This window comes from Passer domesticus, chromosome 19, assembly GCF_036417665.1.
Source record: "Passer domesticus isolate bPasDom1 chromosome 19, bPasDom1.hap1, whole genome shotgun sequence".
NCBI lineage: Eukaryota > Metazoa > Chordata > Aves > Passeriformes > Passeridae > Passer > Passer domesticus.
In genome coordinates this window covers 671,608-687,315 of record NC_087492.1, presented here as the reverse complement: position 1 = coordinate 687,315, position 15,708 = coordinate 671,608, and the positions used below count along the sequence as shown (strand labels likewise).

Genomic DNA, 15,708 nt, shown 5'->3' with positions numbered 1-15,708 from the left:
ATTTATGATCTTTTCTCAAGTGTTGATTCAAATGTTTCCAGGCTGCTGTATGATGCCAGGTAGCTGTTGCAGAACTGTCTGGTGTATGGCCAATTGCTGCTTATCAGTCCCCTCTGTATTTTTCCTCATACAGCTATTACTGGGTCAGCAGCTGTATTTTCCTCTACTTTTTAAGTGGGCACAGCATGGTTTGGGTGAAAGTCTCAGGGTCATAAGAAAAAAATGTTGTTTTCGTGGTTGGCAATCTGGGTTCAGGTGTCTGCACTCTAAATCCTGTATTTGTATTTAACTAATGATAGAAACCTCTCATGGTTGCTACAGGCAAACGTGAACCAGTAAGAGAGAGCCCCAAGGAGATTTTTTGAAAAACAAAATGTGAGCAGTGAGCCATGGCAGCTTTCTCACTCAACGTCTGTGAAAAGAGAAATGTGACCCCAGTCTTTGCCAAAATAGCTCAATTCTTTCTAGCAGAAACCCAATAATTGGGAGTATTTTGGAGAATACAGTTTCTTAGCTGAGATTTCCCAGGGTGCAGAGACAGAACGTCTTCAGCTCCAAGACCTGCAACCTGCTCCTACAGAGATTGAACACTTTTCTGTGTAAACCTCTTCCCCAAAGCCCAGCAGCAGCCTGGGGAACTGTGTGTGCCGTGGAGGAGGGGAAGGTGGAACTCTGCAAGTGCTCAAATAATTGAGTCAAACAAGCAGAGGATTTGATTTTGTTATGTTTTTGTTTCCTTCCCTTGGTGTGCTAATAAGCCTGAGAACAAACTGCTAATCTGTCTCCTTCCCAGCCAGTACGTGAGGGAATGGTAGAGACTGGAGGTTTGTGCTTGTATTTTATGGAGGCTACAGAAAAAGAAATGTGTAAGACAAAAGGAAGATCGCTGGGAAGGCAGGGGAAGAAAAATGGGAAAAAGCGTTTGGGATTAGGGACACCATCGTGTGCAGTTAAATGCTCCACTGAAGGAGCTTGATTCCTTCCAAGACCTCTCAGTTCTGTCCTGGGGAGTGTCCAGACCTCCTCCAAGGTGTTTGCCTTGGAGCTCACTGTCTGTGCCAGCTCGAGGTGCTCAGGACCTGCAGAGTGAGGCTTGCAGTGAGGAAAGGGAAGTGCAGGAATATGACGGGGAGCTACAATTAGTCATTCTCTTCCTGACCTTGCTGAAGGAAATGTCTGGCTTTATATTGTCTGCTGTAAACTCTCCTTTATTTAGGCTCTAAGTTTACACATGCACAGCTTGTTGGTGTCTTTATTTCCACTTCCTGAACCATCAGCCAAATATACCTGAGAGTTCTGTCAGAGATGTGTGAGAATGATTAGTGCCATCATAAAAACTATGGAGGATGTTGTCTTTAAAGGCACTTTAAGTTTTGAATTTTACAGAGAGATCCATGGGCTGTGACACAGCCCCTACTCCCAGAGCATGGCCTGGTGCTTCCTTTCCCCATTCTGAGCCTTCCATGGTCTTACTCCCTGTCACTTGCTGCCTTCTGCTGCAGTCCTTGGAAAGCCCACAGGGGTGGGGGGTAATGGTTTCTTAGTGGGAGGAGAGATCCAGTGGGTTTGCCAAGATGTTGAATAATTATAGAGAGGAGCAGAGTATTGGTGTTATGTTTGGGCTGCATTTGCCTCTGTAGGGCTTCACAGGGTTGGACAGGTACTTGTTTACCTGCAGTACTTGGAGAAGCCTGTGTGGTATTCTTCACAGCAGGGTAAATCCATGCCTGCTCAATGGCCATGCACCAGCTCCGTGAGGGATGGGGAGTCTGAGCAGGGCTGTAGGGCAGAGTGGAGCAGCAGAACCCTTCAGGAGAGGCTCGGGGCAGGGCTGTAGGGCAGAGTGGAGCAGCAGAACCCTTCAGGAGAGGCTCGGGGCAGGGCTGTAGGGCAGAGTGGAGCAGGGCTCCTCAGGAGAGGCTCAGGCAGGAGCAGGGCTGTAGGGCAGAGTGGAGCAGCAGAACCCTTCAGGAGAGGCTCGGAGCAGGGCTGTAGGGCAGAGTGGAGCAGCAGAACCCTTCAGGAGAGGCTCGGGGCAGGGCTGTGGGGCAGAGTGGAGCAGGGCTCCTCAGGAGAGGCTCGGGGCAGGAGCAGGTTGCTGTGCTCCGTATGGAGGCACAGCTGAGCCTGGTGAAGCCTGCCTGAGGTGAAGAAGCTCGCTGGTGCTGGAGAGCTGTGAGCTGAGAGGAGCAGAGCTGATGTGGCAGCAGCAGGGCTGTGCTCAGCAAATGGCAAGTACAGTTCTTAGTCTGCAGAATGCTCTCAGTCATTCTGTTACACTTGTGTGTCCTCAGGTTGCAAAGGAAGGGGGAGGGCTTTCATTTTTAGTGTTCAGTGGGTGTGAAATCTCTGATCTTTAAGCAGAGCACTGTTCGTGTAGCTGCATTAGGCTCGGATGCCTCGCTGGGATGAAATCTTTGAAGAGAATTATGTTATGAGGCTCAGGGAACTACTTGATTGTGCAGTTTCATCCTCCCACTCTTAGCTGGGAAGGCTTCAACTGAATGTTTACAGCCTCAGTCGCTGGGATTGTGAAAAAGAGAAGAGGGGAGAAGAAAAGGAGTGGTATGTGGCCTCCAAGTGACCCAGAAATGATGCTGTCTGCATCATTTGACAAAGCAGAAATAACATACTGTAGTGTTTGGGCAGTGGCTATTGTGTCAGCCTCAGGCATGACTGAGGGTTCAAAGGAAAATCCATCCATCTGGTGTTCCATCTCTCCCTACCCCTGTGCCTCTCTGTATTTACCAGTTTCTCCCAAGGCTTCTCCCCCCAGCACACCTTGCCTGCACATTTTCCTGCTGGCTTGTGCTGGGTCCTGTTTTGCAGGGTTTGTTTAGCAATGCATTGAGAACTATTTCCTTTTCTGTTACAAGTGAGCCCAAAGTCCCTGAGCAGCACAGCTGGGTCCTGCAGGAGCAGCAGGGCTGGCACTGGGGCTCCATGGTGGGACTGCCACCCAGGGCTTGTTCCATCCCTGGCATCCTTCTGACTCCCTCTGCTTTTCAGAGTCCCTGCTGCTGGGAGCCACTGGTTAGAGCAGAGCACTGAGAGAGCTTTCATGGGCCCTTTTCAGAGCTGCTCTTCACTTTGTGCAAACTATTTTAATCCTTCTTCCTCTTTCTTGTTTTTAACAAGGTGCTACGGCACGGTGTCCTTTGAGTGTATTGATGTTCCTGAGGTGCTTGTGGCACTCAAAGCAGTGTCACTGTTCTGCAGCCAGTCTTGCTCAAGGGCATTGTGCCTGTGGCCCAGCACAGCAGTCCCCCCAGCCCTGGAGCCTGTGACTGCACCTGTGTGATCGGGGCAGGGGGATAGGACATGCAGCCAAGGGAACACGGGCTCTGCTGCCGCTTCAGCACAGCTCCAGCTGCAGAAGCAGGCCTCCCATGCTGGACAGGTGTCCTGCTCTCTGCCAAGCTGCTTGCTGCATGAGTCAGCTGGGTTCAAGTAGAGAATGAATTCCACAGGCTGCAGGTCAGAGGCTGATGTGTAAGTAAGTGAGCCCCTTTATTTCTCACATGGCACTTCAAATAAAGCAAGTTACTTTGTTGTCAGATATTTCTCTGTAATATTTTGTCTGATACCTATTTTACCATGCATGGCTGGTGAAAATACAGGTCACAATATCATCCTTTAGTAGCTTCAGTTCTATTGGTTTTGAGGGCAAAGCCATGTGGGTGACAAATGGAGTGACCTAATTTTTTAGGATACAAATAATTCCTTGAAATGAACTGTTTTGCTTCTCTTCCTCATACTTTGGGTCCTGTGCAAATCCTGTGCTTGTCTTGGAAAGAGCTGTTGAAATTTCATGCTGATCTCAAGGTAGGTTGGAAATTGGTGAGATTGTGAGACTCTCCAGCTGAATCCTGCATTATGTGACTGTTCCCAATGGAAGCACAGATGGGAAGGATGGTTTTCTCTGTGGCTGAACGAAGTGTTCTATGAGCAGGTTTGGATCAGATTTCCCTGCAAATTGAGCATATGTCATGTGAAAAGGGTACAGACCCACTCTCTCAGTTTAAGCAAGCAGATTTGGTTCTAAACCAGTCAAAACCAGGCAGTGGTTCAATTCTCCCAGTACTAGAAAGGGAACACTTCACACTCTTGTCAGGTACTTTTATACCTACAGGCTCAAGGAGGAGTTCTCTGAACAGAGGGGGAAATGAGACTTTCTGAGGCTGCAGTTGGTGCTGGTGGTGCTGTGATCAGATGCTGATAACCATGCAGATAGCTGGGGGCATTCAGATGAGTCAGCTGCTGCGAGCTTGGGTTCACAAAGGAGCAGCTCAGTGCTCGGGGCAGAGCTGGGGCACGGTTGGGTCGGTGTCAGCTGAAGGCCCTGCAGACCCTCACACCGGAGCAGAGCTGGTTGGATGGCTGGCTGCCCAGCCCAGAGAAGCCTGTCCTCTGCCTGCAGGTCCCTGGCAGAGCTGAGCCTAGGGCTGTGTTCTGTGATCCCCCACCCGCACTGAGCACACCTCGGCACTCTTTCTGTGCAGTGGTGCCCTGTTCCAGTCCCCTCCTCAGACCCTTGTCCTGGCGTGTTCCTTGGAGACCCCTCTGGCCCACACCCGTGTTCAGGCTCAGCAGCTCTCTGATCACACCTGAGATGGCCTTGATTCCTGCTTCTGGGGAAGGTTCTGCCCAGGACACGCTCAGCATGGCTGACTTCAGTCCCAGCTGGAGAACCAGCCAACACTTGCACCTCTTTGGTGTTTGCTGTTTCCACCAGTCTGGCATTCCCACACGGGTAGTGCGGGATCTGGGGACTTGTTAGTTCTGTTGTGCTCCTCTCTCCAAGCCCACAGGGGCAGGGCTGCTTTGGAGGCTGTTTCCAGGGTAGGTCCTGAGGCAGAGCAGGCACTGACCCTGCACTTGGAGTGGCTGTGGTGGGTGTCTCACAGGGGAGGGGTTGGTTCCAGGTGTGGGCACCTGCACAGAGGCTTTTTGAGCTCTCCAGAGCCCAGGCTCTGCCCCAGATCTCAGTGTGCTGTATAAAGTGACATCCTGGGTCCTTCCCTTGCATGGATCAACCCTGCTGCACCCTTTTTTCACTTAAAACTGGATGGCTTTGAGAAAGTGCCCTGAAGTATCCTCACATGCTGCTGCTGCTCTTCCAGCAGCTGGTGAGATCTTTATCAGTTTCTCACATGGTTGCCAAGCATGACTTCAGAGACAGATTTGGTAAGTCCAATTCTGACCTTTTTATGTTCTCTTCAATGCTCGGGTGGCCTGGAAGGTTTGTTTGATCTGACATAGCGTTTGTGTGTATAATGGCACTGGGGAGAATAGATAAGAGTCAGCCAAAGGTGTGAAGGGAATCCACTTTCACTGATGCCTTCAGATGACTCATCTGACTTTCCCCAGTGCCCTGTGCAGATAAACTCCAGTTCAGAAGTTTTGTCTTCTGTCTGAGGAGGCAGAAATGCAGAGCATCCCCCACGCTCTGATCCTGGTCGGGCCAGTGTAGTGTCCTGCTGCACCAGGAGCTGCTGGGGAGCTTCAGGGAGTGCTCCCTGCCCTCTGGGCTGCTTCTTGGCAGGAGCTTAATAGAGGAGTTCCTTCCTGATTAATTCCTGTCTGAGGCAAGATAGATGATTTGCATTTCTCTTAACCACATGCAAGAGCTGGGCCATACATTGATCTGAGCCTTTTAAAGCCTCAGCACCAGCTGGGTAAATTGCAGGACTTGGTTGTAGCCTTGGAAGTTTCCCTGTAAGCTCATGTTTATTGTCTCCTCCAGTGTTGCCAGGCTCCCTGAGATTTCATCTCCGGGCACAGGAGCAATAGGATCTGCTTTTAACCATGTGCTTGATTTGTTGATAAATCATGACAGTTGTTTGTTTTGGGTATTGCAAAACTCCTCTTCTAAACATTGCGTATGTTTCAAGTCAACAAGAAAAGTTGCAGGCTTCACTGAGCAGATTATAAGTTCTGTGAAAGTGTGAAAACATGGCATTTGGTTGTGAAACGTAGGATTGAATCAAACTTGGTCTCCAACTGTTGATATTCTGAAGAAATCTTGGCTGGCACCTTGGTACAGCAGAGTCCTCCCTCTGCCTGTCCCCAAGTTTGGTTTATAATTTCTACTCTCTGCTATGGTTTCCCTTTTTTTTGGCAATTGAAAATTATTATTTTTGCTGCATGTATAGAGCATTTCAAGATATGCAGATTAAAAGCATGAGACTAAGCCACAGAAGCCTTCAGAGAAATGGGGAGACTTCTAGCCTTTGCTCCTTTTTCCATGTTTATTTGGATCAAGTGCATTGGATTCAGACTGGGTTTTTGACCAAGTGCAGAAGCTGCAATAGGTCTAAGTTTAATGCCTTTTAGTGACTCTGGAAAAATATGCCACTTTTCTAAACACAAATAAAACATAATCAACAAGAAGCTTGGGGAGAATTGACCCCCAAATACATGAAACTTGATTTATCTGGTTAGACAGCATAACTATTAATATTCTCTGACAAATGAAGAAGCTAGAATGTGATTTCTGATCAGTTAACTAGAGGTCAGAAATACCTGGGCTGCAGTTTAACTACAGAATTCTTCCAGCTCTTCCTTGTAATATCTCCTGAATTCTGCATCCCAGTGTCAGTGATCTGATTTTTCTGATGCTTCTCTGTGCCATGTCTGCAGAAGTGCAGCTGAAAAACTTGTGGGCATTTGATTTTTGTTTATCATCTTCTGAAGTCCCAGCTGTTGGCTGGAGGTCATGGATACGAGCAGACTTGCATCTCAAGAGATCTGCTGTTTATTTTGCAGAAATAAATAAAAAAGTACAAGCTGGGCAGTTTTCTCCTAAACTTCTTGGACCTGCTTCTCATCTGTGCTGTAAAGGGATCTTTTAAAGGCGCTGTGAGGAGGTGAACATGCATCAGGAGCACCTGGCAGCATGTGCCCCTCTCAGAGCAATGAGGACTGGTGTCCTGGCCATCAGCTGCCCAGGCACAGCAGCAGGGCTCTGCCCTGGAATCAGTGATGGGCTCCAGCTGCTCCAGATCCTGTGTCTCTTCTTGTCCTTTCCCATCTCTGTGGGCTCGAGGCAGTGGGGGTATTGCTGCTCCTGCTGTGGGGTTTGCCATTTGTGATGAGTAGGACGTGCCATTTAGCAAGCAGGCAGTGAGTAGCTACTATTGGCTTTATCTCTCAGTCTAGTTTGTGGTTGGAGACCTGTGTGCTGGTTGTGGGTTTTTATGTGCGTCACTGAACCCAGAAATTTTATTATATTCTCAGAAAAGGGTTTTGCAACAGCTCAGCTATTAAAGCCAAACCATGTAGTTTAGTAAAAAGTCTGGGCAGGAAACAACAAAATGAAATTCATCCTAGGGGAAAAGCGTGGTGCATGTAGGCTGGGAAGAGAATGCAAATACACTATTTATAGGACTAGAGGAAAACAAATTTTGACTTGAGGAGTAAATGCGAAAGAGTTATCCGGGAAAAACCAGCCTTGGCCCTCTGAGACACACAGACCTGTGCTGCCAGAGTGCTTATCCATTTTGGAGAGTTTGTTACATTCCAGCAAAGGAGAAAACTTCGACGTTGAAATCCGTGCTGCACAGAGTCCCTTGCAGCAGTGTCCTTGAGGAGTTTATGCTATGGATGCCACCTGGGAAGGGGAAATTCCTGAACCAGTGTTTTTTTAAGCAGTACCAGAGCAGCTGAGGCTGGCGCCTGCTCCAGGGAGTTGTGCAGGAGGAGCAGGCAGAGGGGGAGGGATTGCTGCATTTGCTCCTGATCACACAGATCGGGTCAGCGGCAGGGCCAGGAGCGCAGCCCAGCTCTGCTCTCTGACTCATGTGATGCTCCTGGAGTTACTCTGAGGCTGGCCAGCAGAACCTCTGTGAGGAGTGCAAAGGCAGTGGCTGTACCTCAGCAATATCCTGCCTCCAGCAGCGTGCTGTCCTCGTGACACTGCACTGAGCTGGGTAACGTGGGCCACACACTTTCTGAATAGTTTCTTTTACATAATTTGTGATTTTTCATTTATAAATACATGCTAAGCCCTCCTTTCCTTTCACTGTGGTTTTTGGGAACACATTCTGACACCTCCATTGCCTGCAGTTCCCTGCTTTATTCTGGATCATGTGCTGCTTTTAGGGCATTTGCCTGTAATTAGTGTTCCATGTAACGAAGTGTGGAGCTCTGGCTTTACAGAGTATAGCTGATAGCTCATCCTTCTTCCAGGAAAAATAAATCTTGCCTGATGGGAGATCCTACACTAAAATAACAGATTACAGTCAGACTGCAGAGCTGAGCTGCTGCTGCAGACACAGGCCCATCAGGGCTGGCTGTACCAGTTCCAAAATCACTGTGCAACCTTGCCTCTGTCCCCAAGTGCTCTGCAACCCTGTGGCAGGCCCAGGAATGGGGAAGGGTGAGGTGAGCCAGGGGCAGCAGCAGCAACATCCCCCAGTGCCCTGGGAATTCCATGTAGAGGCTCACAAACCCGCTGAGCTGCTTGCCTGGGGCTGGATGTTGTGGTTGCAGTTTGTATATCAGAACACATATCATCATTGGCCCTTCCCTCGAGTGGCTTCTGCAGAGAGACAAGGATTGGGTGATTTCTGTCTTCCTTCTCTTTTCCATGACATAGCTATTGCACAGTTGGGAAGCTGTTTCTCATTTGTGTAAGCTGATTTTTGGCATGCTGGGGGCTGTTGAGTCTCCAAACTTCCTGCAGCCTCTTCTTTCTGCCTGTCCTGAGGGGCCCTTGCCCATCTACTCATCCCAGCCTGCCCAGTGTCAGTGTCCATAGAGGGGAAGAGCACACTGAGAAGAAAGAAAATTTAAACCAAGCCCCAAGCAGGAAAATCCTTGGGACAGCACCTGCAAGCTTCTTTCTGCCATGGCAGTGAACAGGAGAGCCCTGTGGGCAGGCTGTTGTGGGAGAGGACGTGTGACAGTGAGAAAGCAGAAGGTCAGCCCTGAGGCAGCCCGTGACACGTGTGTGCCCCAGCGTGCACAGGGATCTCTGGGGGATCCCAGCTCCCTGGGGGATCCCAGCTGCCTGGGGGATCCCAGTCCCCTGTAGGATCCCAGTTTCCTGGGGGATCCCAGCTCCCTGGGGGATCCCAGCTCCCTGCAGGATCCCAGTTCCCTGGGGGATCCCAGTCTCCTGGGGGATCCCAGTCTCCTGGGGGATCCCAGCTCCCTGCAGGATCCCAGCTCCCTGCAGGATCCCAGTCCCCTGGAGGATCCCAGCTCCCTGGGGGATCCCAGCTCCCTGCAGGATCCCAGCTGCCTGGGGGATCCCAGCTCCCTGCAGGATCCCAGCTCCCTGCAGGATCCCAGCTCCCTGCAGGATCCCAGCTGCCTGGAGGATCCCAGCTCCCTGCAGGATCCCAGTCCCCTGGGGGATCCCAGCTCCCTGGAGGATCCCAGCTCCCTGCAGGATCCCAGCTCCCTGCAGGATCCCAGTCCCCTGGAGGATCCCAGTTCCCTGGGGGATCCCAGCTCCCTGCAGGATCCCAGCTGCCTGGAGGATCCCAGCTCCCTGCAGGATCCCAGCTCCCTGCAGGATCCCAGTCCCCTGCAGGATCCCAGTTCCCTGGGGGATCCCAGCTCCCTGCAGGATCCCAGCTCCTGCTCCAGAGCCAGGGGAGCTCAGGGCAGGGCACAGCTGAGGGGCTGGTGCAGAGAGGTCAGCCAGAGCACAGCCAGCAGCAGCCCCTGCCCATCACACGGTGCCCAGCACATGGCACACATGCAGGGACGGAGCCCCTGGGCACTGCCTGGCACACAGCAGCAGCACAGTGTGGCAGCCCCTGGGGCCAGGCACTGCTGAGCCCACAGCCATCCCTCCCGAGGCTGGCCCTGCCCTGCCCTGCTCTGCTCTGGCCAGAGGAAGCAGAGCAGGGGTGGAAAAAAGGAAGTGCTGTCAGCCCCTTTATATAAAAAGAGGTACTGAGAACGAGTGGTTGGGATTTCCAGTTCATTGCAGGGCTGGTGCTCCAAAGCCCTGTTGGGAAGTTGTGGTGAGAAGGCTCCTCTGGTTTCAGCAGGGTGGTCAGAGTGACAGGGCAAAGGGATGGCTGAGTTTCTAGGACATGGCAGTCCTGGATTGCCTCTCCTGGGAATGGCAGTGCTTTGCATTGCTCTGGGCATTACAGGAATTGGCATCACTTCAGTATTCACACACTTTTTGATAAATCTCAAGCTGCATGGCACTGCTGTCAGAATTTGGTGTGTGGGCAGGGACAAACTTGTTACAGCTGATAGTTGTAAGGAATAGATTGCTCATAAAACATGCTCTCGACTAACTTCATAGGAAAGCACTTAAACTGTAAGAGGAGACACATGATAATGGTCAAAGAATCTATTATTGCTCTTTCCTTTACATTTTCAGTCTGATCATGTCCCATATACTAAAATTTGTTGACTAAGGACATGTTTTGATTTATAAATCATGGATCAACTAACTTGCTTTGAGGCATTGTTTTGTTAGGAAGGTTTTGAAGCTTAAGCCTGCCTCATGGGAATGTGTGACACAGTGAGCAATCTTTGGAGAGTATTTTCTTTTTGATAAGCAAACATAAGGCACAAACAATACTCCTTTTTGCTGTTTTATTCTTTTTTGCCTTAAGTGAAGAATTTTGTTTAGTGCATTTGCCATGAGATGGTCAGGTGATAAAAGCTTTGGAATAAAACTTTAGAATAGAAGATGTGCAGAAATCATCTAGTCCAACTGCCTGAATTTTTGTTCTATTAAGTTAGCTGGTTTTCATGTTGATTTTGGAATAGAAATGCCCATCAGATAACAGGCCTCAGAGTCTTTGGGTACTTGGGCTGTTTCTGCCTCAGAACTGCTGTTGATGGGGGTTCAGAGCAGGTCCTGCCTTCTGCTGAGATGCTGCAGAGCAAAGATGCTCAGTGTGAGGGAAATGCACTGCGTGGATTTCCCTGAGAGCTCGTAGGAGGATGTCACTTCTATGTCCGAAAGAGCCCTGCTCACAAGCCAGCACGGCCTGGCGAGGCCAGCCCGTGCCAGGGAAGCTCACGGTTTGTGTTCTGGGTCCCCAGGGGAAGCTGATTGACTACATCCACCGGCAGCGGCAGTGCAAGCTGAGCGTGCCCCTGAGCGACCGCACGGCCGAGCTCAACAGCTACCCCCGCTTCAACGACTGGCTGGACATCGTCAACGTCAGGAAGGAGGTGGTGCAGGTAAGGGGGGACACCGCCCTCAGAGCCTCCTGTCCCTCCATTCCCGGCTGCCTGCTGAGTCTGAGAGCCAGCAGGACTTAATCACTACTACCTTTTGGATACTAACAGTTCTGTGCTGCACTTTCTGTGTCCAGCATTAGCCAGAACAGACCATTGTTACAGTCTCACACACACATAGAGCTCAGTCCACTGACAGGCTAAACAAGGCAGAAAAGGCTTTTGCTATTCTTTTTCCCATTTTTGCCTCTGCAGGCCAGGTCACAATGTTCTCGTTTAGTTTCCTTTGATCGCTAAACAACCAAAATTTTTCTTTGACCTCAGCAGGAATCTGCCTGGCTGAAAAATTCCACAAATTTTCATGGACGTTATCCCAGCTTGGTTCTGATGTAACTAAGTGGTCTCTGGTGAAACAGTATGGGTTCAGGACCAAGTTGTTCCTTTTATTTCCTACTGTTCATTTTGAATGTTGTGCTGGTGTTGCCTTCCAGCCCAGCAAGGTTTTGGGTGGCACAGCCAAAGGTGCAGCAGTGACAATGAGAGAACAAAAGCAGCCTGTTGCTGTGGCCAAACTGCCAGGCTCCCAGCTAGTATTGGTTTCTAAGGTTACTGGAATTGCCTGAGTCTAAAAGAATGTCTTTGTAGCTCTTTTATAAATCCTTTGTGATGACCACAGAAAGGAAGGGGGAAGAGGTGAAGAAAAGGGAGGAGGGAGGTGGACAGTTCAAATCTGCCACATCCTGCTAATTTGGGAAGCAGAGAGGGTTGAGACTGCCCTTCTGTATGTGTGGTCACTAAAAGGGGTGAACAAATTCGGGTTTGGTCTAAGGCAGAAAGAATTTCCCAGATCTGTATTATTTTGATTCGTGCTCTCTTGCTGCCCCCTCCCAAGCAGTGTCCAGTTGAATGAACTCTGTTCCTTCTGGGACAGAACTGTAAGTGTACAAAGCACTGGAATTCCTCTGGGATCCATATGTGTGCTTATTTCTTAAGGGTTCTGCATCCATTTCATGCAGCTGCAGGCAGCTTCTGTATCACTTGTTTTAGCTAGAGAGCAGAACTGCAACACCCTGTGGGTCATTAAAATAATTTCTGGGTAGACATGCTGGAACAGGCTGTGAGCTGGGGGAAGTGGAAATAGCTGGGCTAATAAACTAAGTGCTCTGCTCTTGCAGTGATTTTGATTTTTTTTTTGATCCTGTTATTTCACTGCTCAAAAAATAGCCATGCAGCCACTGTTGGTGTTGGACACTGACATCAGCACAGTGCTGAGAGCTGTCTGGGATGAGTTACCTTTCAGAAATGTCTCAGGTATCATGGGATCATTCCTGCTGTTGTTTCGATTTCATACAGCATGTTGAACTGCATTTCAGCTGAAAGCTTTCCAAATGGAAATCACTGACAGAAGGAGCTTTAATAGGTTAGTTATTACAAAATCTAGAGTGGTGTCCTGCTTTGTGCACACTGCCTGTGACAGGATGGGGAGGAGCCTTTGCAGACAGGGCTGAGCAGGTCCTGCTGTGGAAATGGGCACCCTCGAGTGGTTCTGGCTCTGTGCTACTGGGAACAGCTTCCCATCCCTCAGGTACTGTTAGCTTGCTGTAAAATGGAAATGGGCGTGCTGGGTTTCCTTCTTAAGGCTTCCAAAAAATGGTGCAGAGAGGAGGAAAACTGCCCAAGTGTCACAGTGTGGTCACCTGGCACACAGCCCTCTCTTCTTGTGCCTTTTAGGCTCTGAAACTAGTTGGAGAGGTTGCCAAGTACCTATGGAGTCTCAGAAGAGCTGCCTCAGAGCCCTGCCCTGGGCACCTCTGGAGCTGAACAGAACAGCAGGTCTGGCACAGGAGGAGGTGCAGTGGAGGGCTCTCTGTGCCTGTCAGGGACAAACCAGGAGAAAGGCCTGGGTTGATGGGATTTTTGCTTTTTTAAATGGTTCTGACTCCCTTTGCATTTCTAGTGCTACTGGAGGGAGTATTTTCAAGACTGTGCTAATCTGTGACATAACACTGTTGAAAAGCAGCCTAATTGCAGGAGTTCTTTAGCTCAGCGGTGAGAGGAACAATGCTCTGTTTCTCTGTCTCCCCTCCCCTCCCCTCCCCTCGCTCCCCCCGGCCCTCTCCCAAATAAAGCTGCCATGCAGGGAAGCACAGAAGCTCCCAGGCTCTCCTGTCAGAAATAGAGCAGCAGCTCCAATTTAGAATATCTGCTGACTCCTCTACTCCTGAGTGAAGACTATTTTTGCTCAGTGACTTGCTGTAGACATTGTGAAGCTCGAAAGCTCTGGTGATTATAATTGCCGGGCTCCTTTATTTCTTTGAAAACCTATATTTAAAAGGAGAGTAATGACTGCCTGTAGAATCCTTTAGTTCTGGAGGAGATTGCAGCAGTCACAATGCAGTGTTTGTGGCGCTGGGCAGCAGCGAAAGCTGCCGCGGGCGCGGACGGCAGCGAGCCGGTGACGCTGCGCCGGGTGCGAGGGCTGGGCTGCGCCGACCTCGCCGGCCCGCAGGTAGGTGGGCACTGCCATCCCACCCTGGGAGCCTGACTGCACGCTTCCGAGGGGCGAGGAGCTCGGAACCCCCGCCCCAACCTGTGCTGTTTCTGTGGCTTTGATACTGTTCCTCTAATCAGTTGCCAGATAGATTTTTATCATAGAAAGTGGTGGCAGGCTCTGCTTTGGAGCTGGGCTAACGTGGTGCTGTAACTTGCTGTTCAAGGATTCTTATAGGCAATGCTGGAGTCCTTGTTTTTGCTTAGGAGTTCCAGAATCTGATCCGTTCTAGAGATTGATTGTATGTGTAGTTTAATGCAAAAAATTATGTACAAATGGTTAAATATGCTGGGGTGAAAGTGGGCAAAGAGGTACTTGAACTGAGACCTAGAAAAGACAGGGCAAGGAGCCCTACAGACAGAAGGTGTGTTGATGAAGGTAGTCATCTTGAGTGGGTAAAAGTTGCTCTGAAAATGGTCCTAGAAAAATTGATCTGGATTGTCCTGATTGCCTTGGGAGTTGGAGTCAGGAATTGGGAGGGCAGTGGCAGGGAAGGAGGATGAGAAGAGAGTGCGGTCTCCACTCTTGAGCTGATGGAAGAAGTCTCTTGCAGAGCTATTTACTGGGTTCTGAGCTTGGAGTATGTCTGCCAAATAGAAGAGACTAAAAAAAATTCTGTTGGCTTATTTTCTTCAGCCTAGAAAGCGATTTTCTCTGCCTTTACCACTGCGCTTCCCAGAAACATAACTATTGTATTTGCTCCCACATGTAACTTGTCACTGTCTTAAAAACTAACTTAAGAACAGAGTCATATTCTTATCATCTTCTGAAGCATGTCTGGGCCAGCCCTGCTGGCTGTGGAGCAGGGGTGCCAGTCAGTCAAGCTTGGAAAGCTGTTTTTAGAGTGGATAACTGTCCTGCACAGGGAGGGGCACATCCTGCCCCAGGTCTGGCCATCAGCAGGGCTGTGTCACCAGGGAGATTGGGAACAGGTGGGACAGGGCTGTGGTTGGGGCTGCTTTGAGGCTGTCCCTTTTGGGAACAGATTTGAGTCCCAATTGTACCTGGGAGCAGGTGGGACAGGGCTGTGGTTGGGGCTGCTTTGAGGCTGTTCCTTTTGGGAACAGATTTGAGTCCCAATTGTACCCTTTTCTGGGATACTCCTGCCTGCCTCTGAAGCCCATCCCCAGCCAGCATTGATGCCAAAGAGCTGCAGAGCTGAGCAAGGCAGGGACAGGGCTGGGCACAGCAGGAGCAGAGCAGGAAGGGCTCATGCCTTGAGCAGGAATTGTCTGCCCAGAGCCTTGTGCTGCCCCTGTGAAAATGCCCCTGCCAAGGGCTGCTGCTGTGAGCCCATGGCAGAGGGTTCTGTCTGCACAGGGTGGCCCAGCTTGTAGCAGATCTGTCATTGAGGAGTTGTGAGGGGTTTTTGTGACTGCATCCTTTGGATGGGGGATAGAAGAGGCAGATCTGCCTACGCCTATCAGGTTTCCCCAGCTGTATCCTCTCATCTTTTTCTGTCAGCATATCTGCATGAACAGGCCATGAGGACCGTGGCTGTTTGCTGGGGATTTCCATGGGTCTGGCAGCAGGAGCTCTGGCTGGCCGGCCAGATAGCAGAGATCCTGGATGTGCTAATTGTGTGTATGCAAATTAACTCTGTCCTGCAGGCTTCCTTGAGCTATAAAATTCCTTCAGTGTTCCAGCTGAAGGCCCCTCCCCAGTGTAAACAGCTCCTGGAAGACAGTCTCCACTGCTGCCAGGGCTCCCCTTCCCTGCCAAGGGCTCCAGGTGCCCCTTGCAGCTTTGGGCACTCTGAACCCTTCATGGCTTGAGGTCAGCCCGAGGGATCTGCAACTGCTACACCTGTCTGCCACAGAAGAGCAGTGACAGCAGCTCTCCTGTCCCCAAAGAGCCAGCTGGACAGAATGCCCTGAGCCTGTCAGCTCCTCTCCAGCCTCTGCTGCGAGGTGGAACACTGAGGAGGGTGATGCTAGGTGGAACCATGGCCTGTTTATGCTCACAGCTTAATGCAAGCTGGAAATTTCAAGTGA

The 15,708-nt window shown here is 50.2% G+C and overlaps 1 protein-coding gene across 1 annotated transcript in view; it reads left to right on the top strand.

Annotated features, from left to right (window-relative positions):
• The window catches only part of KSR1 (kinase suppressor of ras 1), a 47,888-nt gene that overhangs the window by 15,540 nt on the left and 16,640 nt on the right, over positions 1-15,708 (top strand). The window contains exon 2 of the mRNA XM_064394567.1: positions 11,026-11,166. Coding sequence (XP_064250637.1) covers positions 11,026-11,166 — 141 coding nt within the window. The remainder of the gene's footprint in view (positions 1-11,025; positions 11,167-15,708) is intronic.